The following is a 26,162-nucleotide window of genomic DNA, read 5'->3' on the forward strand; positions in this document are numbered from 1 at the left end:
ACTGAACATATTACAGGAGCACTTCACTTTGTCAATTCATAAAAATATATTTAAGGAACACACAGTCAGGTGTGGTAGCTCATGTCTGTTCTCCTAGCACTTTGGGAGGCCAAGGTGGGTGGATCAAGACCAGGAGTAAAGGAGTTCGAGAACAACCAGAAAAAAATGGTGAAACCCTGTCTCTATCAAAAAATACAAAAATTACCCAGGCGTGGTGGTGCACACTTGTAGTCCCAGCTACTCAGGAGGCTGAGGTGAGAGGATCATTTCAGCCTGGGAAGTCGAGGCTGCAATGAGCTGAAATTGTGCTACACTCCAGCCTGGGTGACAGAGTGAGACCCTGCCTCAAATATATATGTGTGCATGTGTATGGGGGGGGGGTGTATTTTAAGGAGTACAAATTTATATAAAACAGTTTAAAAATTGAAACATAAAAAATCAAACATGAACAATTTTATTTTTTTAATCTTTTTTTTTGTTAAATCTGCCTACTTCATATTCATTAGTGTGAGTAATGAAGAATTAACTGTTCATACAGATTATTTTTCTTATTCTGACCCACTGTATATGTTCTTCAATTTAGGATTATTCCAAACTCCTTCTACCTCTTGGTTATGTGACTTGGATTCCTTCTTTAGATGTCTCTCATTCAAGAGCAGTTTAAATAGTGGGACTGATTTTTTTGGCTGGGGAGATGGTTGCTTCAGTAGCTTACCTTTAAGTCCTTAGAGTCCTTTCCCAGTCTTAGGCCAACTTCCCATATTTATTCTCCTTTTCTTCCTTAACTAAATGCTAGGGACTATTTATTCTCCTTCTACCAACTGTGCTGCCACTCAGTCTACCTTGGGATTCCTCTTAAAACTAGTGGTCAGGTGAGACGGGACTTACTATGTTCCCCTAAGTATTCGCTAGCTCAGGACTCTTAAATTACAAAGGCCTCAAAATTTTAAGAAAGATCTTCAGGCTTCAGTCTCAATCTTTCCTCTTTCCAAATTTTCTATTTTTCCAGGTCAGGCTAACTGATTGGACTGATTGGGTTTTAGCAAGGAAGCTTGAGGGTGAAGTAGTTCTTTTTAAGTATCCTCTCTCAAGGAGATCATTTGCATTTCTGGCTGGACTTATAGAACAATGCTTTTCAACTGATTTAATGTGACCAGACACAGAGAATAATGGTATCTTTATGGCATACATGGTGTCACAGAAAAGACTGTGGCTATCCATGCCTGCAGACTATGGGTGCTCTAGGCCCTACCCTACTACTCTGAAGAAATAAACACCTCAGGCCAACCTGTAACCTGTTTTCAGTGGATTTCCCTTTTTCACCTTTGGGAAGCTGTAATTTAAATAAAGAAGGTAACTATCTCCGGGTGCCTCCCTGGAATAGAAGCCCCCTTGGACTAATTATTTTTTTGCTGGGATATGGAAATTAGACAAGTGTTCCTATTGGTTCATGTTGCCCTTTGAAGTTTCAGTGCTATCTGCCAAATGCACAGAACTGGAGCAGTAGGACTATTTACGATTCATGTTTCCTATCGAAATACTGTTCTTAGCTACTATGTACTAAGGTACTTTTGTGTAAAGCATTGAGACATGACTCTGCATGCCAGGTGTTGAGTGCACAGTGATAGTGGTAGACAAGTATTGGTTTCCACATTTGACAGAAGTTTTCCAATTTGGTGTGATTATCTTAAGTCCAGCTATACCAGAGTGTTTTCTTCAAGGCTTAGAATAGTGAAAGACAACAATTAAATTTTTAAGAGTAATTGCTGGCAGTATGAGTATAAACTTTCTTCCCTTTATTCTTATGACAGCTTGTCTTCATCCTTTAGGTCTCAGTTTAAATATAATCGGGAAGACTTTTCACACTAACTCATGTAGGTGTCCCTGTCATTCTGTTAGTTCCCCCCCTTTTTTTTGGCTAGTTTTTCTTGGGACTTTGCATATATACATATTTGTTTGTTTTTGGTCTGTTAGTCCCATTAGTGTATAAGCTCCTTGAGGGGAGGTTCCATGTCCAGCTTATTCACAATTGTACCCTAGGTTTCCAGTATAAAGCCTAACAAACAATGCATCCAGATTTAATCAATGAAACTCTTGACATTTTTGTGAAAAGCGTTTATTTGATACATAATTTTTCTTTTTTTTTTTTTTTGAGACAGGGTCTTGCTGTGTCACCCAGGGTGGAGTATGGTGGCACAGTCATGGCTTATTGCAGTCTCCACCCGCTGGGCTCAAGTGATTCTTCCACCTCAGCCTCCTTAGTAGCCGGAACTACAGGTGCACACCACCACACCCAGCCAATTTTTAAAATTCTTGTAGAGACAGAGGTCTCAGTTTGTTGCCCAGGCTGGTCTCAAACTCTTGGCCTCAAGTGATTAAATTTTTAAAATAATGTATTTTTTCTTTACTTTTCCAATTTATATTAAAAATGGAAATATTTATTTTTTATTATTCATTAACGTTGGGTAACACTTTATATAAACTTTCCCTTTGTGTTATACGGAAGTCCAAATTTACAGAATACTTTAAAACCCCACAGCAACACAAAACCCACATTTGTCCGTGTTCCTTCCATAATTTGAAAACTTTGCCTTTTTCCCTTACACTGACTTGAAGCCTGGAAGCTTGGGCCTAATTTACAAGGCACTAAGTAAGTACTCTCTTAAAAAACAGAGATTGAGGATGCCGTGTTTCACAACTTAATTCCAAAAAGCCAAATCAGACGAAATCGACCCACTTTCCGGCTAAGGGTTTGTCCCAAGAGGTGAGCTCTTCTCTGTCCGCTCCAGCCAAGCTGGCCGATTGCTCCTGAGCACTGGACACAACCTTGGTGTCCCGGTTTCGGGTGAGGGTTACTTTCCAATTGTTAGGCACGACTTTGTGCGTGCGTGTGAGATTGTGGACTCGGAGGTGCGCATTTGGGGCGTAGCCGAGCCATTTAAACCAGCGAATCCGCGTTCACCTTGTCCTTCCACCTCTGCCCTATCTCGGCAGATGCTCCACGGATTTGCATGAACTCCCGAGTCTTGACCTTCCTCCCCTCTCCGGGCTGCCTGGACAACTCGGGGCAGCCACTTCTTGCCAGGAGGCGTAAGTAAAGATGAAGTTGGAAAAACAACTAGGTCTAGGGCACGCTCTGCAACACAGTCGGGGAGACGCTTCAGAGGGCCGGAGCGGGACGCAAGTTGCAACGGCGCGAAGGGGGCGGGTCGGCTTGGGCCGCTCGCATTTCCTGTGACAGGGGCTGCCCCAACCTCTCCCTCTCCCGCGGCGGCGGGACCATTTCCTGAATCGCTGAAGCGGAGGGAGGACTAGGGCGCGACTCTACCATTAGCGCAAAGGGCCAGGGGGTGCCCATAAGGAGAGGTCGGGGGATGAGAGGACGATCAAGAAAGTTCGGCCGGGGCTAGGGGTCCCCCAGAGTGCGCAGAAGCGAGACGTCCCTGGGCCAGAGTGCCTCCTTCAGGCCTGCCCCGCCGCCCGTCCGCTTGGCCCCGGAGCATCCCCCCTCCCCGCATTCCCGAGGTGGTTCAGCCCGAGAGGCCGGCGTCTCTCCCCCTGTTTGCCGTTCCGCCGGAGCGCTCGGGACTCGCCGATAGTGGTGACGGCGGCAACATGTCTGTGGCTTTCGCAGCCCCGAGGCAGCGAGGCAAGGGGGAGATCACTCCCGCTGCGATTCAGAAGGTGAAAGCGCGCGAGGTTGGGGATGCCAGGCCCTTCCCGCCTCTGGGAGAGACAGGCGGGGGGGAAGGGCCGGGCCCGGAGTCGACCGGGCCGGGCCAGGGGCCGAGGCGGAGGCGGGCCTGCTGGGAATCAGCCGTGTGTGGGAACGCGGTCTGCCGGCTGTGCCTGAGTGGGTGGCGGAAGAGGGTGAACTGGTTTTTCTCGGAGTCTTTCGCGCATTTACGCGCTTTTCTACAGACACAAAAGCCTAAACAGCCGCCGCCTGATTTCTCTAGGGATGGGGTGGCGTTCGGGCTGCGGGGCGCGTGCGCCCGGCGGCGGCCGCGCAGGGAAGGGCGTGTGTCGGGCCGGCGGTCCCGCGCGTTGCTCCGGAGTTACTTTGGCGTCGCCCCGCCCCGCGCGCCGCGGCTGCTTCGTGCGGACCCCACCGCGGGTCGCGGCAGGCGGAGGGGAAGTCGGAGCGCTGGTCGCCGCCCTGCAAACTCAGCCGAGTTTGGGAGCTCTCAGGACGTGGGGAACGCTGGAGGGAACCTTAGTAGAGTTTGAGGAGCGGGCAAGGAAGGTCCCCATGGACTCTGGGGTTATCCCCAGAGCCTCTTCTTCCCTTCTGTATCGCCGCCTATTCATTTATTCTGCAGCAAATATTTATTGAGCGCCTATTTTAGGCCCTGAGGCTACTGTGGTGAGTCATGGTCGCTGCCTTCCTTACAGTCTAATGGTGGAGAGTGTCGTGACCAGTTAATATAAGTCGTGATAAATACACAGGGAGTTGCCTCCTTTTTAAAGGATAGAGCTGCTGCAGTCGCTGCTGTGTTACTGCCACTCGGAACACAAAGGTTCTTTATTGTCCTCTACCCCTTGTTGCCTACAAGCAAGGCAGCATTCTAAATTTTACTGACCTAGACTTTCAAAAGTTGCTGCTGTATTTAGCAGTTTAAGTATTTTTGTTTTGTTTTATGCTGTGTAGCAAAGATCAAAATAGAAAAAAAGGTCAAGTTTTAGTACCACTCGGACTACATAGATTATGCTAATCGGTTTCTGTTTACTGTCAGGTTCTTCGTAGTGTGGCTTTTGACATTTGCCCAACTGTTGCTTTATTTTATGAACAAACGGGCTTGGCAGTGCCTGGAAATGCAGTGCTTTCGTATAGTGCTCTGAGTTAAGTCTGCAGCCTGGCAAACAGCTCCAAGTACACACACGCAAAACTGCGTTTCTGGAGGGCTCACCTTTTTTATTTTTGTACACAGGAGAAGTCCAGAGTTTTTCTTTTTTTCTATAGTTTCTGTTACATAAGTCTGAAGATATTTATCATGGATAATGATTAATTCGGAAGATGCTGATCAATTATTTTCCATTCTCAGCTGAACAGAAAAATGGGTTTCAAATTAAGTGCCTTCCTTATTCTGCAACGGGAGAGATTGATATTAGATGCGAGACAGATATTTTAATGGTGAAGTTCAGTAGTTTGAGGAATATACTGGAGATAAGTTGTGAAATCATTAGGTTGAGGACTGGATTCGTGCGTTTTAAGGACTTTTTTTGGTCATCCAATGATTCTATTTAAGAAATAACTGCATTTATTAGCAGATCATGTTAGTAGTTTTTTTTTCCCCCAGTAAGTGAAGATTATGATTCACGTGCAGAAAAAAGTGACAGTTAATGTTAAATGGATGTTCCTTTTATTTAGATCGAGTAATTATGGTATTGTGCTAATGCTTTTGAATCCTGGTAGGGTGGGGCAGGTTCTGGAGGAGCATCTCCTGAGTCCCTTGATCTTACGGCTGAATCAGCCCCTGAAAACTTAAGTGACTTGCTCAAAATGGCAAAACTGGCACTGAAACTAACTGGCCTTTTAATTGCTACTATCAGTACTCTTTCTTCAGTTCCACTTTACTTAGATGAATTATTTAACCCTCAAAGCCAAGATTGCTTTGAATGTTAAAAGATGATAGAATGATAAATCAGTATCTTTTTCCTCTTAAACTTTTGAGACAGCATAATTATGAAGTAAACTCATAGCGTCTGTAACAAATATACATGCATAGAAATTATTATGTTTAATTATTATCTCATAATTGGAGAGTCACAAAACCATGCTGTTATAAAACTTGGAAACTAACCAGCTACCTCATCAAGACTCCTGGGCTGAAGTTTTCATGTATTTATTTCATTCTGGAGAAGGACAGAATTTTTCTTTACTGCTCCAAAGCATTAGAATGATGAAAAGCCAACTCGGACTCTTAACTTTTAGTCTTAATTGGCTAAAGCTTCTATTACAGATAGCAGAGGTAATTAAATGTTTGATATAAAAGAATTCAGATTTTCCCTTCTGGGCTTGTTTATTCAGAGGGAGAATAATTGGAATATTAAAACATTATTGATGAAACACGGTATCATTCCAAAGGTGTAAAAGTAAGATTTTTTTGTGGTGAGCTATCATATATATTAAAAAGACCCAAGGGGATTCGATTTCTGTATAGATGAAACATTTCTAGAAATCTGAAGGGAAGAAAACTCAGTTACTGAAAAGATTGTCCATATGAACTGTGCATGGCATATTTTTACAAGAGATTTAAATAGTACGTAATGAAATTTTATGCAAGAGAGCTGCTGATACACTAATCTTGCTTTAAATTATATTTGTTATTAAAATGAATTTTAAAATACTTCTTAACAGCGGGTAGCAACATTAATAGAAAGTCATTTTAAGGAAATTTTGTTTTTTTTTTTGTTTCCATGTTTGCTTAATGATTTATGATAGTAATGATTGTTTGGGGGGGACAGTATTTTGTTAAGGGATACGTTTTAGAGTTCTTGTACAAGCAGTATTTACTAATTCCCTCCCTTTCTGAATTTTCTAGTTTTTTATTTTACTTGATGCACTAGTTTTATGCTAAACGTTTTCTAATTCTGTTTCAGATGTTGGATGACAATAACCATCTTATTCAGTGCATAATGGACTCTCAGAATAAAGGAAAGACCTCAGAGTGTTCTCAGTAAGATTGATAAGAAACTTTTTTTTAATTCAGTTTTTTGTATTGGTTAATTTTTTACTTTTTACTAACAGCTTTATTGAGATATAATTCACATACCATACAATTCACCTATTTTAATGTGTGCAATTCAATGTGTTTTAGTATATTCATAGAGTTGTGCTGGTATTACGTCAGTCAGTGTTACAGCATTTTTAACATCCCCCAAAAAAACTGGGCATCCTTTGGCAGTCATTATCCCCCACCCCTCACCCCCTGACAACCATTAATTTACTCTCTGTGTGAATTTGCCTGTTGTGACATTTCATATAAATGGATTGATATACTATGTGGTCAGTTTTGACTGACATTTTTCACTTAGTGTAATACTTCTGAGGTTCATCCATGTTGAAGCATGTTTCAGTACCTCATCCCTTTTACTGGCAAGTATTTTTTTCCATTATGCAGCTGTACCACATTTTATTTATCCATCGGTGATGGCCATTTGTGTTGTTTGTACTTTTGATTAATTTTGAATAATACTGCTGTGAACATTTGTGTACAAGCTTTTGTATGACTTGTTAATTTATAAAAGAAAGCTTTCTTTGGGAGGAGATTGGGTATCACTTCATTTCTTATACTTCTTACCCTGCATTATACAATAATGACTTCAAATATATGTATAGTCTGATCTGTGGAAAAGTTAGATCTTCATTTATGTAGGATATTGAGTTGCATCCATGTATGTGGTGGAGAAAACAAAGCTTATATCTAATAAATAGAGAATTGATTTTCATTCATAAGGACCAAACTTTCTTACTTCGAAGTGATGTATCTGAAGTAAATAATATGCCCTAATAGAATCTGATGTGGTAGAATAAGTTGAATATATTATCAAAAGTATTTAGAATAGAACAGCACTGTCCAGTAGAAATATAAATGCGAGCCACATGTGTGATTTTAAATTTTCTAGTAGACACAGTAAACGAGTAAAAAGCAGATGACATTGGTATTAGTAATACATGTTATTTAACCTATTATTTCCAAAATAGTATCATTTCAATATGCAATTAGCATAAAGATATTGAGATATATTGCATTCTTTTCTTTGTTGTTCTAAATCTTGGAAACCTATTGTGTGTCTTGCTTTAATAACACATCTCATTTTGGATTAACCGTATTTTACTGTGTGTAGTGGCTGCTATATTGGTCAACACAGCTGTAGAATATAGTTGACCCTTGGTATCCATGGTGAATTGATTCCAGGACTCCCCATGGACACCAAAGTCCCAGATGCCCGTGTCCCTGATATAAAATGGTGTAGGATTTGCATATCACCTACTCACGTCCTCCTGTAAACTTTAAATAATCTCTAGATTGCTCATAATACCTAATACAATGTGAATACTCTGTAAATACTTGTTATACTATATTGTTTAGGGAATAATAAGAAAAAAGCCTACATGTTCAGTACAGACACAACCATCCATTTTTTTTTTTTCCAGAATATTTTCAATGCATGGTTGGTTAAAGGATGTGGAATCTGTGGATACTGAGGGCTATTTTATTCTCATCCTTGTTTTGGGACGCATCTGTCTTTCCTAGAGACCTCACTGGTGTATCCTCCAGCAGATAATTCCCACCAACCTTGGCCCTTGCTTTGTTTGGTTTTCACATTGTATTGGTCTCTTGCTGTCATTTGATTTACCCTCTATTTAATTCCAAGTTTCCATTACTTTTTCCCCTTTGTTTAAAAGTATTTTTAAATTTAAAAAGTCATATATGGTTATTGTAAAAAAAAAATTATAAAGTATAAGTTTGTGGAGATAAGTCACCTTTTACATGCCACTATCTTATCTCCTTCCCCTCCATAGGGGTAACTGCTTCTAATGCTTTAGTATGTATTCTTCCAAACATTTTTCTGTGCATTTACATATATGCATTCATATTTAGGCATACACGTTTATAGATATTGTTGTTTTTAATATTTATGTAGGTTCAGTTTTAGAAATGGAATTACTGGGTTAAAGACAATACTAAGTTGCCAAATTAGCCAGCAAAAAGATTGTATTAGTTTGCTTTCTCCCAGCCAGGTTTTTAGAGTCCTAGCTTTCAGCTACCCCTGTGAGCAGTGGATATTAGACATCTTTAAAATATTTTTGCACATCCAGTTGCTGAAAAGTGGTGTCTTAAAGAACTTTTTGTTTTGGCCAGGCACAATGGTTCATGCCTGAAATCCCAGCACTTTGGGAGGCTGAGGTGGGAGGATTGCTTTGACGACATGAGTTTGAGAACAGCCTGGACAACAGTGAGATCTGTTTCTACTTAACACCAACAACAAGAAAAAACAAAAAGCCTTTTTGTTTTGAAATAATTTCACACTTACAGAAATGTTTCAAAGATAGTACAAAGAATTCCTGTATGTGCTGCACTGAAGTTTTTCAAACGATAACATAGCCCACTTGCTTTTTTATTCATTTCTCCCCCATATTGTTTTTCAGAAACATTTGAGAGTAATTGCAGGTATGAATCCCTCTTACTTTTAATAACCTTAATGTGTATTTCCTAAAAACAAGCACATATTCTTAAATTACCAGAGTATAATTGTTAAAATCAAGAATGCAATACTATTATCTAATATTTAGGGCTTTTTTGAATTTTGCCAGTTGTCCTGTTAGTGCATATTTTCTGGTCCAGGGTCCAGTGCAGGATCTGGTGTTGTATTTGTCTTGTCTCTTAAGTATACTTTAATCTGGGAGTCTTTTAAAAATATTCCATGATTTTGACATTATTGAATAGTATAGACCAGTAGTTTTGTGGAATGTCCCTCATTTAGGATTTGACTGGTGTTTCCCATGATTAAATTCACACTATACACTTTTAGCAGGAGTACCACCGTTGTGATATTGTGTCCTTCACAGTGCATCCTCAGTAGCCATATGTTAGTAGTTTATCCCAATATTGGTGATAACTTTGATGACTTAGTTAAGGTGGTATCTTAACTAAGGTGGTATCATAACTTTATGGTTTGTTCATCATAAAGTTGCTATTTCTTGAGGCACATTTACATTGTTTCTCATCATACTTCAACACACTAATTTTAGCATCCACTAAAAATCCAATGATTTTTGCCTAAAATAGTTATCACCTTAAGTGGTTACCAAATGATGACTAAATCTATCATTCCTTCTACTTTTACTTAAGTCCTACTGTGAGGAAGAAATTTGTTCTTCTCCTATTCCTTCATTCTTTCATTAACTTATTTATCTCTAAATGGACTTAAACATTATTACTGTATTTTCTAGGTTATAATCTCTTACTTCATTATTTATTTTCTTTAATTCTTCCAGATCTGGCCAGTGGGAGCCCCTCAAGCTGGCTTCTTGATATGTCTTCATTATTTTTTGAGCATTTTCTTACTTTCTTATACCACAAAATGTTCTAGGCTCATCCTGGTTTTTTTTCCTGTGCAGGTTTGTAGTCACCCGTTTCTCTAAGCCCTGGTTCTTTTTTTGGAGAATGATGTTTAGAAACTAAGGTCTGAGTGCCAGGTTATCTTACTGTTCAATCTCTTGTATGTTTTGCATTTTATACTATTGTTTCCGTTACATATATTATTGCTTAGATGAATCTTGTCCATATATTTGAGAATGTTCTTTAAAAAATTAACTAGCTGATCTGCTTCTTTGGTTTAACTGTGGAGAGTAAGGAGATCAATTCCTCAAGTCAGCCATGGAATGTTAAAGCTTAGAGGCACTCATTAGAATACAGTCATGCGCTACCTAATGCTCTTTTGGTCAACAATAGACCGAAAGATTATAATACCATATGTCTACTATAATATCCATAAGATTATAATACCATCTTCCTACTGCACCTTTTCTATTTGGATAACTGTAGATAAACAAATACTTACCATTCAGTACAGCACAGCCAACAGTATTCTGTACAGTAAAAGGCTTTTCAGGTTTGTAGCCTAGGAGCAATAAGCTATACTATATAGCCTAGGTGTGTAGTAAGCTATACCATCTAGGTTTGTGTAAGTACTCTTGATGATGTTTGCACAACAACAATGAAATCACCTAACAACACATTTCTCAGAATGTATCCCCATTGTTAAGTGATGAATAACTGAAATTATTTTTACCTTTGGTTTTTAAGAACTCCACATAGAGCCAAGGGTAGCATATGTCACGGATAGTGTATGTTTAGGTCTAGAACCAACTGAGTCAGCAAAATTTTCAACTTTTTCAAATATATATATATGATCATTTCCCTCATTCTCTACATATTGGATTAGACCTCATTTTCTCACATATACCTGGTGAACAATTTAAGCAAATAGGGCTTAAATTGACTTAGGAAGAATCTTAAATTCTACCCTTTTTGGTGGATTTAATTTCATTCTTTTGTTCTTCAGATATTCTTTCTTTCTCAAGTTGTCAGTATTGGTTTGTGAATAAAGAGAAAAACAACTCCTCCTCTCGACCTTAACAGGTGTTCTTGTTTCTCATTGTAGGAGAAGCAAAAGGAAAATAAAGAGAAACATTAATACATGACAGCCATCTGGGAATTGATACTCCAATTTTAATTTAACAACTCCTTAAGATGTGATAACTTTGCCTGAAACAGTGTTTTTTTTTTAATTAAAAATAACTGTATTTTATGAAAGCAGTATGTGCAAATTAGAAAACAAAAATATGTAAAAATAAGAGAATGAGTACCGTATTCTTACTACCCAAAGACTTTTCACTGGTAGTACCTTTGTGTATGTTGCTTTATCAACACTATCTGCAGACACACTCAAATTCAAATATTACACTCATGACTCAGTGGTCGGAATCACTTGTGGAGCCCATACGCCTGGACCCTCTTCCTTTAAATTCTGGTAACACATGTGAGAATGTGTTACTGATTCACTGTGGTGTTTGATTTGAGCATTTTCTAAATCAACCTATGTTTGCTTAAATCAGTTCTTATTTTTTGCATTTTACGGTGAGTCCAAACTATTCCAGAGATGCATAAATCTCAAACAACAAAAAAAATTAGTGTTCATCATTCATCATAATTTAAAAGAGTTGTTTAAATCTGTAGTTTGGAAGATAACTTTTATTCTATAAAGTGTATTCCCATTGTCTAATAAATATAGCTTCTAGGTAAGGTTTATTTTATAAAATGAAACTACTTCCAGCTTAATTTTGTAATTATGTCAACAAATATAGTGTCCATTTTACTTGATTCAAAGTAATTGATGAGTTACTCAGTGGCCTCTGTGGGAGGTGAACTGTCTCTTTTAATAGGTTAATAATCGTGGGTATTTGAGAATATTTGTCATATTTACCAGGACAGTACCATCATCAAAATTAAAATACTAAATACAGCCCTTAGCTTATATACTCCATTTTTTCCTCATATCAACGTATACTCTTTTTTTTTTTTTTTTCAAGACATAATCTCACTCTTTTGCCCACGCTGGAGTGCAAGTGGCATGGTAATGGCTCACTGCAGCCTCAACCTCCTGTTCTCAAGTGATCCTCCAACCTCAGCCTCCTAAGTAGCTGGGACTACAGGCACGTGCCACCATGCCCAGCTAATTTTTCACTTTTTTGTAGAGATAGGGTCTCACTTTGTTGCCCAGGCTTGTCTCGAACTCCTGGGCTTGAGTGATCCTCCTGCCTCAGCCTCCCAAAGTGCTGGGATTAGAGGTGTGAGCCACTGTGCGCGGCACAACATATGCTGTTTTAGGAATAAAACATTAAGAAAGTAAACTGTTTCAGTGAGAAATGTAACTATATATAGAATAAAAACATTCAAAGTTTCTGAGAAAAATATATTTAATATCATTTTTATTATCATTTCAGTATTGTCAGCTGAGTCCAGATTCTCCTAGCGCATTTGCTGATTGCTTTTTAGGTGACCTATATACAAAGTTATAAAATAATACGAGTATTTACTACTTTTTTGTTAATGTTCATCTTTGAACCTTGAATCATCTTAGAATATGTTTAATTGGGCTCAGTGTGGTGACTCACACCTGTAATCCCAGCACTTTGAGAGGCCGAGGCGGGCAGATCACCTGAGGTCAGGAGTTCAAGACCAGCCTGGCCAACATGGTGGAACCCCGTCTCTGCTAAAAGTACAAAAATTGGCTGGACGTGGTGGTGGATACCTGTAATCCCAACTGCTTGGGAGGCTGAGGCAGGAGAATCCCTTGAACCCGAGAGGTGGAGATTGCAGTGAGCCGAGATCGCGCCACTGCACTCCAGCCCAGCTGACAGTGAGATTCTGTCTCAAAAGAAAAGAATGTGCTTATTTGATGAATGCTATAAAATAATGCAATTTTACAGAAAATAAACATACTGAAGTTAGAAAAGGCCAATTAAAATTTTTCATTTTTACCTACCTCCTTATACAAGGGAAAATGACTTGGAGGTATTAGGGCAATTGGAGAAATTTGAATGAGTTCTGTGGATTAAATAGTAATGATATATCAATGTTAATTTCCACATGATGGTTGTCCTGTTATATGAGGGAATAGCCTTGTTTTGGGAAAGCCAGTACTGAAGTATTAGGAGTAATATACTACTGACTCACAAATGGTTTTGGAAAAAAGTGAGTGTATATGTATGTGTGTGTGTGTTGGTGTGTATATTTAGAGATGATAGGAAAAATGTGGTAAAATGCTAATAATTAGAGAATCTGGGAGAAAAAATATACAAGACTTTTTGCTGTTGAAACTTTTCTGTAAGTTTAAAATTATTTCACAAAAATTGAAAAGATTTGATGAGAGAAGGTTGGGCAAATGTCTTAAAATGAAACTACTTCATAAAAGATGCTGGGTTTATAGATTTTAAAACTGCAGGCAACTTCAGTGTGCTGCTTTAACTCCATTATTTTATATATGAGACCTTAAGAGTGTGGCAGATTAGATGTAATAGTAGTTTCACGCTGGCTTTGTCAAGTACTAATCAGCATGATACTAAAATTTCTTCTTAAAGGGTCATGAATAAACCACGTCTGTTAGTATGGTTTGGTCAGTGGTCCTCAGCAAATCTCATGTCATGCAACCATACTAATACTCAAGCAAAGGAAAACTTGAAGGCCTAGACTGAAACAGGTTATGTGTTCTAGTTAAAAATGGCTCTGTTAGTGCTGCTTGAAGAATTTCAACAACACAATTAACCATTATGTATAATTCAGTACAATATAATTATTACTTTGTCCATTTTATGTTAAGTTCACTATCAAAGATGTATCGTGTCTGATTGGGCAACATAGCGTCCATGTGAGGCAAAGCATTAAAAGCATGGACTTGTTTGTGAAAGCGTTATTTTAAGGTCAGCAAGAAATAGTGTTTTTTCCTTTCTTATTAAAAAAAAAAAAAGCTGTGAAACCTGTTGTTTGTAACAGGAAAAAAATAAGTAGCAAAGAATATGCTAGGATTCGGCTGGGTACAGTGGCTCACGCCTGTAATCCCAGCACTTTGAGAGTCTGAGGCTGGCAGATTGCTTGAGCTCAGGAGTTTGAGAGCAGCCTGGGCAACATGGTGAAAACCTGTCTATTAAAAATACAAAATTTAGCACTGTGTGGTGTGGCATGTGCCTGTGGGCCCAGCTACTTGGGAGGCTGAGGTGGGAGGATTGCTTGAGCCCAGGAGGTCAAGGCTACAGTGAGCCATGATTATGCCACTGCACACTCCAGCCTGGGTGACAGAGTGAGACCTTGTGTCAAACAAACAAACAAAACCAAAAACGAACAAAAGAAAAACTAGGATTCCTTTGTGGTGTCTATTTTAGAAAATGAATTAATTTGGAATCTGAATTAGAGCACTTTAGCTGAATAAACTTATTTTTATTATTTTAATTTGTATTTAGCATTTTTAGTAAATGAAATTTTAAGAAAGCCTAACAATTTGATGCAGGTTTTAAGTTTGTACTCATGGGGCTTGTATGGCTGCACTGAGACAAAACACTAGTGATTGGATCACTGTGAATTTTAATATGGCTTTGTCAGTTAATTTGTTAAAATTGTGAAGAGAAGCTTAGCTAAACTAATTCATAGGTAAGATTACAATAAGCATGTTTAACCACATAATGCTGATAATGAATTTGCTTTATTTTCTTAAAGTTAATCTTGAGTGTTGTTGGTGTTATAACATTTCCTCCATCTTTTGTTTTAGCCTATCTCTTTTTTTCTGTAGTTGGAGATTGCCTATTCATTGCCTTCTCTATATGCTGTGTCCTGATAGATGGGTAGTATAAACACAGTGGGCATAAATTGTTGGTCATTGCTACAGTAGTGAAAAGGAAAAAAAGGTGTGGTTCCCACCCCCTTTCCTACATTTTAGCAGAACATATTGACTGTACTTGGGTTTGAGGTTTTTAGCAAAATGAAAATGGCAGAAGGAAAGGGATAAGCATATTTCTTTTTTTTCTTTTTGAGGTGGAGTCTCACTCTGTTGCCCAGGCTGGAGTGCAGTGGCACGATCTCGGCTCACTGCAACCTCTGCCTCCTGGGTTCAGGCAATTCTCCTGCCTCAGCCTCCTGAGTAGCTGGAATTCCAGGCGTGTGCCACCATGCCCAGCTAATTTTTGTATTTTTAGTAGAGATGGGGTTTCACCATGTTGGCCAGGCTGGTCTTGAACTCCTGACCTCAAGTGATCTGCCCACCTCGGGCTCCTAAAGGGCTGGGATTACAGGTGTGAGCCACTGTGCCCAGCTGGGATAAGCACATTTCACTGGATTCCTTTATTTAGTTCTTTTTAAAAAAACTCAGTGTACTAGTATGGGCCTATTACATATGTCAGTTATTCCATCTGCTAGCTATGCAATCATGTACAAGTTATCAACCTCTCTAAACATTAGTTTCTCATCTGTTAAATGGAGAAAAGAGCTCCTGCCTTGTAGTATTGGTTTGTGGATTGAAATATATAAGCATATAAAAAATTATAACACTATTTAGCTTACATGGTAAGATCTCTGAGCTCATTATATTTAAATATTTATTACTGGGAACTTTTGCAGCATAGGAAAAATTGAAGTGCTATTGATGTTCAGGTAACAAATTTTTAATGAAACTTTAGAAATGATTACAGTGCTGTTCTTAGGCAGGTAGGAAGAAAATTATTTTTTAATATTGATATTTGTTTTGTTTTAATAGGTATCAGCAGATGTTGCACACAAACTTGGTATACCTTGCTACAATAGCAGATTCTAATCAAAATATGCAGTCTCTTTTACCAGCAGTAAGTACCTTTAAAATCATGTGAAGTAGACAATCTTTATAGTTACATATGGTATGGCACATTTTTGTTGAATGATTTTTAAGTTTTGTTTAGTAAATCCTGCTTTACTCTGAGAACATGAAAGTATTATGTGTTATCTAAAAGCTTTGTTTTGCTTTTATATTTAATTTGAATTCACCTAAAATTGGTTCTGTCCCTGAGAAAGTTATATTCATTTACCTGTTTACCTATTTATTTTAATTTTTAATTGCACAAGTAATTTGTTAATCTGAAGTATTTCACAGCAAGTCCCAGACATCTTACAGTTTGACCAGTAAATACTGTATTTCCATATGCCTCTCTATCACACAGGACCATTCTCATACCCAACTAAGTTAACCATAATTTCTGTCTTATAATATTCAATCTATTTTCAATTTTTATCCGTTATCTAAAACAAACCTAAATGTTTTACACTTGATCTTAGCCAAAAGGCCGAGAAGCGATTAAAAACTAAATTTTTTAATAGTTGTTTTCCTCAGAATCCAAACAAGGTACACATAGTGCATTGGTTGATATGTGTCTTAGTCTCTTTTAATCTGTATCATTTTATCTTTTTAAATCTTCATTTATTTGTTAAAGGAACTGGGTCATATGTTGTGTAGAATTTTTAACATTCCGGATTTGGCTAATTGTATTCTCATGGTCCTTTAACGTGTTCTTTGTTTCTCTTATTTCATGTAAACTGGTAATTAGAGAGGCTTAATTAGTGAGGTTTAGATTTTTGGTAAGAGTATTTTGTTGGCGGTTGCTTTGCATTTCCCATAATATCAGATCAGGAAGAACATGTTTGGTTGTTCCATTTTTAGTAATGTTAAAATTGATCAGTGGGTATACTTGATGCCAGCCTGATCAATCCATTATAAAGTTCCCTGTCTGCCTATCACGTAATGGTTTTAATGGTCATTGATGCTTGTGGACCAGATCCTGTATTTCACTTTGGGATCACAGAATGGTGAATTTCTAATTCTGTAATCCCTCTTGCATTTATTAGCTGTAATTATTTTAAAAAGATAAACTTCCTTTCATTAAATATTTGGTTATCCTGAAACTAGAGAGTCCCCTAGGAAAGTCATGATAAACGCTTGATTCTGTCCCTTCATCAATTTTCAGAATGAGTTGGTCTCTAGCAACCTGTGTAGGTTACCATTTTAATATTTTTGTTTTTATTATCTGAATTTAATACATTTTTGGATTTTAATGTTTAAATCCCTTGCAGTCATTCTTTATTATGTTGAAATTTTGTTTCTCTGATCAATGGAAGCCCCTTCATTTGGCTCCTGTGTCCCTCTGACATGAGTCAAGTATTTCATAGCTTCTTTGTTTTTGTGATTTGCTTTATGCTACTTTGTATAAAACATGTAACAATGTAATGGTACCAAGACTACCACTAACAATAAGATGCTTGTCCCTAAGATACATCCCACTGGGGATATTTTAATCAGTATATTTAGTTTTGAAGTTGAAATAGTTCTTCATGTGGCAGTTGTCATCAACTTGATTACCAGCTAGGTAGAATTTATTTTCGTGAATAATGTGAGGAATAGGTTCAGTTTCATTTGTTTCCATGTGGATGGTTTTTTGTCCCATCATTATTTCTTGGAAAAACAAGATATTTTGTCATGCAATCTATGTTGTATCAGGTGTCCATATATATGTGGGTCTGTGTCTGATCTGTTTATGTTGTTTCCTTGGTCTGTTTTTATGAATTCCACTCTCTTGTCATACTTAATTTTATTCCTTTTTTTTTCTCAAGAACATCTTGGCTGTTGGTTCTTTGCATTTCCATATACATTTAAACATCAGTATGTCAAGTTATATACACGTATACGTAATCCTGCAGGGATTTTCATTCAGATTACCTTGACTGTAAATCAATTTGGGAAGACTTGATATCTTTACAAAATTGAGTCTTCCAAATCGTGAGCATTGCATATATTTTCATTTATTTAGTTCTTTAATGTCTGTCAGTGAAGTTTTATGATTTTTCCCTGTAGATAATTTGCACATCTCTCATTGGGCTTATTGCTAGATATTTAATACTTTATATTTTTTGAGGCCACTTTAAATCGAATCTTTGTCTTTTAAGTTTTATTTTCTAGCTGCATTTGCTGTTTACATGGAAATGCAATTAATTTGAATCTCACATTCTTGTTCAACTCTTGCTTCTAAGTTTTTCTGTAGATGCTTTCAGTTTTCTATATTCATGATCATATCATTTGTGAATAATCAGTTTTGTTTCTTTCTTGTCAATCCTTACACCTTTTATTTCTTTTTCTTGCCTTCTCTGGCTGTGACCTCCATTACATTCCTGAATAGAAGTGGTGATAGAGGACATCCTTGTCTTGTTCCTGATCTCAAAGGGAAAGCTTTCACTGACCATCAAGTATGATGTTTGCTGTAGTGTTTTGTAGATAACTTTTGTCAGATTAAGGAAGCTCCTTTCTGTTTCTGGTGTGCTAAGTAAAAATTTATATCTTGAATGGATGTTAAATTTTATCAAGTACTTTTATTGCATCGAATGAGATGATCATAAGACTTTTTCTTCTTTAATCTGTTAATGTGGTAAAATATACTGATATACTTTTAATGCTCAGTCAATCTTGCATTCTTAGAATTAACGTACTTGTTGATGACCCACTTGATCGTGGTGTTTTTAAAGAAATTGCTATATTCAGTTTGTTAAAATTTTGGTTAGGATTTTTGCATCTTTGTTCGTGAGTGTGATTGACCTGTAATTTTCCTTTCTTATAATGCCTTTGTCTGGTTTTTATTTTGAGGCTATGGTAGCTTTATAAAAGGAGCTGGAGAATTTTCTGCTTTTTCTTATCCAGAAGAATTTACATAATATTTATATTTCTTTGTTAAATGATTGGTATAATTCTTTAGAAAAGCCATCTGAATCTGAAGTTTTCTTTGCAAGGAAGTTTTTATTTACTTATTTCTTTAACTGTTATAGGACAATTTCTATATTTTATAAATTTCCTATTTTGGTAAGTTGTGGTTTTTAGCATTTTAATAAATTTGAACATTAATTAGCATGAAAATAAAGTAAAAGCTCTTGAAATAATCTTATTTTCCTAATGTCAACACTATCTGTAGTGATAATTTTCTTTTTAATGTCATTATTTGTGACTTTTGCTTTAAAATATTTTTTGATCACTCTTGCCAGAAGTTTATTATGGGTTTTTTCAGTCTTTTCAAAGAATCAACTTTTGGTTTTGATTGTGCTCTGTTGCAGCATTTTTCAAACCTTTTGGTCTCAGAACCCTGTTACATTCTTAAAAATTATTGAGGACTTAAAAGAACTTGATGTAGGTTATATTGTTAATATGAATTATAAATTTTTCTCAGTTGTGAAATTAAAACAAATCTAAAAAATTTGTTAAAAATAATAAACTTATTGCATGTTAATATAAATAACATTTTTTAAAGGAAAAATAACTATCTTTGTGAGATGAATGGCATCATGTTACGTTTTTGCAAGTTTCTGTTAAATGTCGGGCTTAATAGAAGACACTGTATTTTCACATCTACTTCTGCATTCGGTCTATTGTATCTTGTTTTGGTTGTAGTAGAAGAAAAGGCAGTCTCACACAGACATGTAGTTAGAAAGGGGAAGAATATTTTAATAGGCTTTTCAGATTTTTGTGGATAACCTTGTTTGATATTACAGCAGATCTCAGTAAGTTGGTTTTTTTTTTGTTTGTTTGTTTTTGTTTTTTTTTAAGGTTAGTTGCAGTGTGGAATCTTAAATTGTATCATTACGTTTTTCTTACTCTGGTACATTTAAGCCCACTGGTCCTTATTACACTTTGAATAGATTTTTGCTTATGTATAATTTTATGACATCATGCTTTGGTGATTTGGAAAGTATAAGTTTACTGGGTTAAACAGTTCTTCCAAACGTTAACATTTTTCTGTGTGATGCCAAAGACTACACTGGTTAAAATCACCTCTAATCTCATCAGAAAAGTGCCTAAGTATGGGGATGCTGTCAAGCTCAAGGTCGTAGATAAGTTTGCACATTCCAAATTCTTGCTTGAAAATTCAAATTTGATCTTGGCAACAAATGTTATTAGTTGATTTTCTTGCTCGCTTTGTTTGTTTTTGAGAAAATGTCTGCCAAATACCCACGCCTAGATAAATATAGTTAACAATTGTCCTTTCAAGTAAAAATGGTGTTCAGTGAAAACGGTGCCTAATTCAGCTGGCAACTCAATCACAAACTGCTTTTTCTTGATTATTTTACTTTGTGACAGATAATGTTTATTATTTTCCCATTTTGTCGCTGAATATTTATTTACAAGACATGGAGAATTTACTAAATAATTTTTACTGCTTCATGAAGCACATTTTTAACTGAAACTGTGTTTTTCTTTCTTCAACTGCAAGTGTGTGGCAGCCAGTAATACATTGACTAATAATAATTTGATGTCATTGACTTGATTCATAATGAGGTTCCAGCAATTATATCCACTGTTACTTTTGTACCATCATTATAAATGTGCACTTAGCATAAAAGGCAAACATCATCTTATTATTATGGAAATAGTTTTGCCCTTGGGCACCTCATGTATGTTTTTGTTTATGATTAATTTCTGATCTTTATGATTTTCTCCCTTTTACTTTCTTTTGGTATATTTTTTTCTGTTTCTCTGAGTTTTAGATGAATGCCTCTTTCATCAGTTTTCACCTTTCTAATGCATTTAAAATGGACGTAAGTTTTCCTCTAATCATAGTTCTGATATGTAGTATATTCATATTTATTTAATTCCAAATATTTTCTAATTTTCATAATTATTTTTTAATGCATTGGTTGATAAAAATACATTTCTTAATTTCCAAACATGGGTATTTTATTTTCTTGATTTCTGGCTTTATTGCATTGTGATTAAATAACATTTTATGATTTGAATTCTTTGGAATTCCTTGAGATTTGTTTTAAGGTCCAGCATATGGTCAGTTTTTACAAATGTTTCATGTGTATTTAAAAAGAATATGTATTGTTTAGCCACTGACTGCAGAGCTCTATATATGTCTATTAGGTTAGGTCAAGTGTGTTAATCTTGTTTGAATCCTCTGTAGCCTTAATGATTGTTGTTTTTTTAGCCTTTCCAATGTTTTGTTTGTTTGTTCTATCAATTACTGAGAGATGTATGTTTAAAATGTACAAGTCAAATTGTGGATTGACTGGTTTTCCTTGTAGCTCTTTAAAGTTTTTTTTTTTTTTTTGAGACGGAGTCTCGCTCTGTTGCCCAGGCTGGAGTGCGGTGGCGTGATCTCGGCTCACTGCAAGCTCCGCCTGTTGGGTTCACACCTTTCTCCTGCCTCAGCCTCCCGAGTAGCTGGGACTACAGGCACCCGCCACTACGCCTGGCTAATTTTTTGTATTTTTAATAGAGAAGGGGTTTCACCTTGTTAGCCAGGATGATCTCGATCTCCTGACCTCGTGATCCGTCTGCCTTGGCCTCCCAAAGTGCTGCGCGCCGCCTGCAACATCATTGTGAATTATCCCTTCGTATCTTTAGTAATGCTTTTAAGGTCTACTTTATCTGATATTAGCATAGCTAAATAAGCTTTCTTTAGTGTTTGAATGGTATTATCCTCCTTTCTGTTTTCTTGTGTTAGAGATACGATATTATGAGTAGGATGTAGATTTTTTTTTTTTTTTACCTCAGTCTGGCAATCAAAGTGCTGGGATTACAGGTGTGGGCCACTGTGCCTGGCCAATAATTAATTTGTTTTTTATTATTCCTTTTTTTTCTTTCTAGTTGGGAAATCTTACTTATTTACTATTCTTTTAGTGGTTACTGTATAGATTATAATATACATCCCAATCAAAGGACCATAAAATACTTCATTTCTGTTCCTTCCCTCAATGACCTTTTCGTTATTGTATTTTAAGTCTCTATATGTTTACCCACAAGTGGTTGTTATTACTGTCTTTTTTTGAAGTCAGTATTCATTAGATTCATCCACATAGTTACTTACCATTTCTGATGCTTTCTGTTCCTCCTTTCATTTATGACCTTCTAGCTTAGATCACTTTTTTTTTTCACCCCCTAAAGAACATTCCTTAGTATTTCCTTTAGCACTGTTTTGCTGGTGAGACATACCTTCAGTATTTTTGTTTTGTTTTGGTCTGGGTCTGAAAATGCCTTTATTTCACCATCATTCTTTTCTTTTTTTCCTCTGGAGACAGTGTTTCACTCTGTCACCCAGGCCGGAGCATAGTGGCATGATCATAGCTCACTGCAGCTTCAAACTTTTGGGCTCAAGAAATCTTCCTGCCATAGCCTCCTGAGAACCTAGGACCACAGGCATACACCATCATGCCTGGCTGATTTTTGTATTTTTTGGAGAAATGGGATCTTATTATATTTCCTGGGCTAGTCTTAAACTCCTGGCCTCAAGTGATTCTCCTGCCTTGGTCTCCCAAAGTTCTGGGATTGTAGGCATGAGCCACCACACCTGGCTCACCGTGATTCTTAGAAGATATTTTCCAAGGACAGATACTAGGTTAGTTGTTGTTTACTATTAGCACATTACATTTATCCTTGCATTGTTTTCTGTCTTGTATCTATTGAAAATTCAGATATCCATGTAATTGTTGATATTTTGAACATAATCTGCTTATTTGACTGCATTTAAGAGTTTTGCTTTGTCTAGGATTTTTAGCAGTTTTAATATGTTTAGATGTGGATTTCTTTTTTTTTTAATTAAATTTTTTTTTCTCACACTGTAGTTAGATATTGGAAGATTTCTTTCTAATTATCCTGCTTGGTGCCTGTTGGGATTTCTAACATCTGTAGGTGCATGTCTTTCATCAGTTTTGGGAGTTTTCAGTCATTATCTCTTCAAGCAAATAATTCTTCCATAAGACTCCAGTTAAACTTAGACTAGACCTTGTAACTGTATCTTTACGTTTCTTAATCCCTTCAGACTTTTCCAACCATTTATCATTCTAGGTATATTTTTTTCTGACCAGTTTTCCAGTTCATTTTTCACTTAGCCTAATCTGTTATACCTGTCCCTTGAGTTCCTAGTATATATTTTTCTATTTCTAGAATTTCTATAAGTTCTTTTTTAGATCTGCTCTGGCATTTTAAAAATATTTTCTGCTCTTTGCTGAGAGGGCGTTACCAACTATAGTTTGAGATAGTTGAGTCTGAAAAAGAACTATTATGTTTTAGGATGATTTTACTTAAGTTTTCTAGAATGGGGTTTTTCACTTCATTTCAGTTGAATGGGGTGGGAATTAGAAATGTGTTCATAATTATATGTAAGTTTAACTTTGAGTTTTTTCCCATGTCATCTAAAGAGAAGAATTACTTATTTATAGTTCTATTTCATGTGTTTGGAACTGGCCAAGATCGAGCACTAGCTAGAATCTAAAAGTCAAGAATCCAAACACGGAGAATAAAAGGAGCAAAATAACTTCTAATGCCAGTGCACTAACACTTAAGCATTTTACTTCTTAGTTTCAGCCTTGTGTCTTTTTTCTTAATGCCAAAGCATTATAACTTTATAATGGAACTTACTCTTCACCTTACACATATTTTAACAAACTTGTTTTCTTAATTTTAAGCCAGGAGACAGCAAATAGCAAAAATGGGAGAAGTTGTTCTATAAGCAGACATATACACATGCGGTGTTACTTGACAGCCAAGATGGCATAGAAATAGACATAAAATTTATAAAAAGCTGACAGTTCAAAATGTGCACTACTATGGCTCCATTTAGTGTAGATAGATAGGGCCCTATCTATCTTGGTAAACATTGCAGGCATCATTTAAATGTTGGTTCTCAGAGATGGTGTTTACTTTCTGAAACAACAAACTATTGACATAATTATTTTCATAATTAGGAACCATTTTTAATTTATTTTTATAGGTTTGTGGGTACAAGTGCAATTTCGTTACGTGGATTTCTTGTGTAGTGGTGAAGTCTGAGCTTTTAGTGTACCCGTTACCCCCAGTAAGGAACACTACCCAATAGGTCATTTTTCAATCCTCATCCCCTCCCCCCACCTAGGAACAATTTTACCAGTAGAAAGTGTGACTATTTTTTTGTGTATGCAGATTTTTCCTTCTCAAACATACTTTGAAGAAATGGCATTTCTACGTTTTAATTTCATATTAGTTATTGTTTATTTTTTATCATCTGCTAGTATTAGCATATACAAAGTGGTAAGCACCATTTGTTTAGAAAAGAATTATGAGAGAACAATTTCAGTCAAGAAAAGTTTTTATTCATTGATGTTTCTTTGAGAAAAACTTGGGGAGAAAATAGTTCTTTCTATTGTGGTAGTTCATTTTAAGGCACACAGTCTGAAAATATTTCTGTATAATCAAACATTTTTAACCTAGAAAGAACCTAGCTAATCATATAGTCTAGTGTTTCTCAGCCTTGGCTACACATTAGAATTATGTGGAAAACTTTAAAAAACTTCCAGTAACTTAATTGATCTGGGCTGAGGGCCCTGTCGCAGTATTTCTTTCTTTTTCTTTTTTTTACTTTGGTAGGTCTTTGTGGCAGACCTGTCACAGTATTTCAAAAGCTTCTTAGGTAATTCTAATGTGCAGTTAGGTATAAAGAACCTTAAATTTCTCTGCCTTTCAAATGGAGTATCCAGTGACATTTTGAGGATTTCAGAAAAATATTATTCCTGTTCCTGTGGTGTCAGCTTCATTTGATATTGTTTAACATGAATCATTTTTATAATATGAGAAAGATAATACTTACTATATATTTTATTAGAATGCTGTAAAACAGTTCATGGTGTCCAGCATGTAAAGGTACTCAGTGAATATTGGCAATAATGATGATAATAAAGATATAGGTACACGTTGGAGGATATCAATGGAAAGGGACATTAGATTCTGGAGTATTTGAAGTAGAACTAACAGGATTCAGTTACTGAGTAGATATAAAGCGTAGAAGAGAGTATTTGGAGACTCGACTGATGGTGATGCCATCCACTAAGTTGAGTACATAAAAGCATGTCTTGATTTAAAAGAAGGCTGAAAGCTGATTGGAATTCCTTATCTTGTTTTTACTTAATTCATTATGAGTACTGAGTTTGAAATATCCCCAGTTTAGCCAAATATACTTCTTGAATTTTAAATTTATTTAAGTATATACTTAAAATTTTTGTAAGTATCTTTACAAAGATATCTGTACAAAGAATAAAAGTCTGACCTGTTAATAAAAATTGATTGAGGCTGTGTAGTCTTACATTTTATATATTGTTTGAAATTAAGTTGCATTTTTTTTGGTAACATGATATTTGACATTCTGAGCAGAGCCCTTGGGTAGCATGTGATTAACTGTTTCTTCCAGATGCTTTAGTAAAGATGATAATATTAGTCTTCAGGTTCAGCAACTGTCCTGGCAAAGCATCTGTTAAGGTACTTCTCTGACTAACATTTGATCTTACAGAGTTTCCTTTTTACAGGTGTGATTCAAGTAAGGTGAAGGAACACATGCTTAGAGCTGTGGAACATTTTGAAGATTAGCAGGTTGTATTACGTTTGTAACATTTACTAAATTTTTAGCATAGGTAACTTTGCTATGGTTAGAACACCAAGGACTACAAAAAGCCATACAAAAAACTACTGTCACCCCTGTCTTCCACCTGCTTTTTATGCAATAAAAGCCAATATAAATATATACCTTGCTGTTTTCTACACAAGTAGAACTTGACATGTACCCTATTCTGTACCTTGTTTTTTTAATTACAGTAAAAAAAGAAAGCATCTATATTCTCATTTAAAGTTATAGAAATAACTTTTCTTAAAATTTGGTATTTTAATAATGTTTAAGTGTTTGATAAACAGGATAATGTTGTCTTATTTCAGGGGTCCCCAAACCCTAGGCCATGGACTGATATGGGTCTATGGCCTGTTAGGAACCGGGCCGCAAAGCAGGAGGTTAGCAGCAGGTGAGAGAGCATTACCGCCTAAGCTCTGCCTTCTGTCAGATCAGTGGCAGCATTAGATTCTCAGGAAGGTGAACCCTGTTGTGCACTGTGCATGCAAGGGATCTAAGTTGCATGCTCCTTATGGTAATCTAATGCCTGATGATCTGAGGTGGAACAGTTTTATCCTGAAATCATCCCTTGCCTGCCCCTCCCACCATCTGGCCACCATCAGTGGAAAAATTGCCTTCTACAAAATCAGTCCCTGGTGCCAAAAAGGTTGGGGACCACTGGTCTTTT

At 36.6% G+C, this 26,162-nt stretch overlaps 1 protein-coding gene across 2 annotated transcripts in view; it reads left to right on the top strand.

The window, feature by feature from the left end:
* Positions 1–3,528: 3,528 nt before the first annotated feature.
* The window catches only part of SS18 (SS18 subunit of BAF chromatin remodeling complex), a 74,645-nt gene continuing 52,011 nt past the window's right edge, over positions 3,529–26,162 (top strand). For both annotated transcript variants that reach the window (XM_012506381.2, XM_030810625.1), the window contains exons 1-3: positions 3,529–3,684; positions 6,604–6,680; positions 15,817–15,901. In XM_012506381.2, coding sequence (XP_012361835.1) covers positions 3,616–3,684; positions 6,604–6,680; positions 15,817–15,901 — 231 coding nt within the window. In that variant the 5' untranslated portion in view covers positions 3,529–3,615. The remainder of the gene's footprint in view (positions 3,685–6,603; positions 6,681–15,816; positions 15,902–26,162) is intronic.

The sequence above is a fragment of the Nomascus leucogenys genome, chromosome 4 (genome assembly GCF_006542625.1).
Source record: "Nomascus leucogenys isolate Asia chromosome 4, Asia_NLE_v1, whole genome shotgun sequence".
NCBI lineage: Eukaryota > Metazoa > Chordata > Mammalia > Primates > Hylobatidae > Nomascus > Nomascus leucogenys.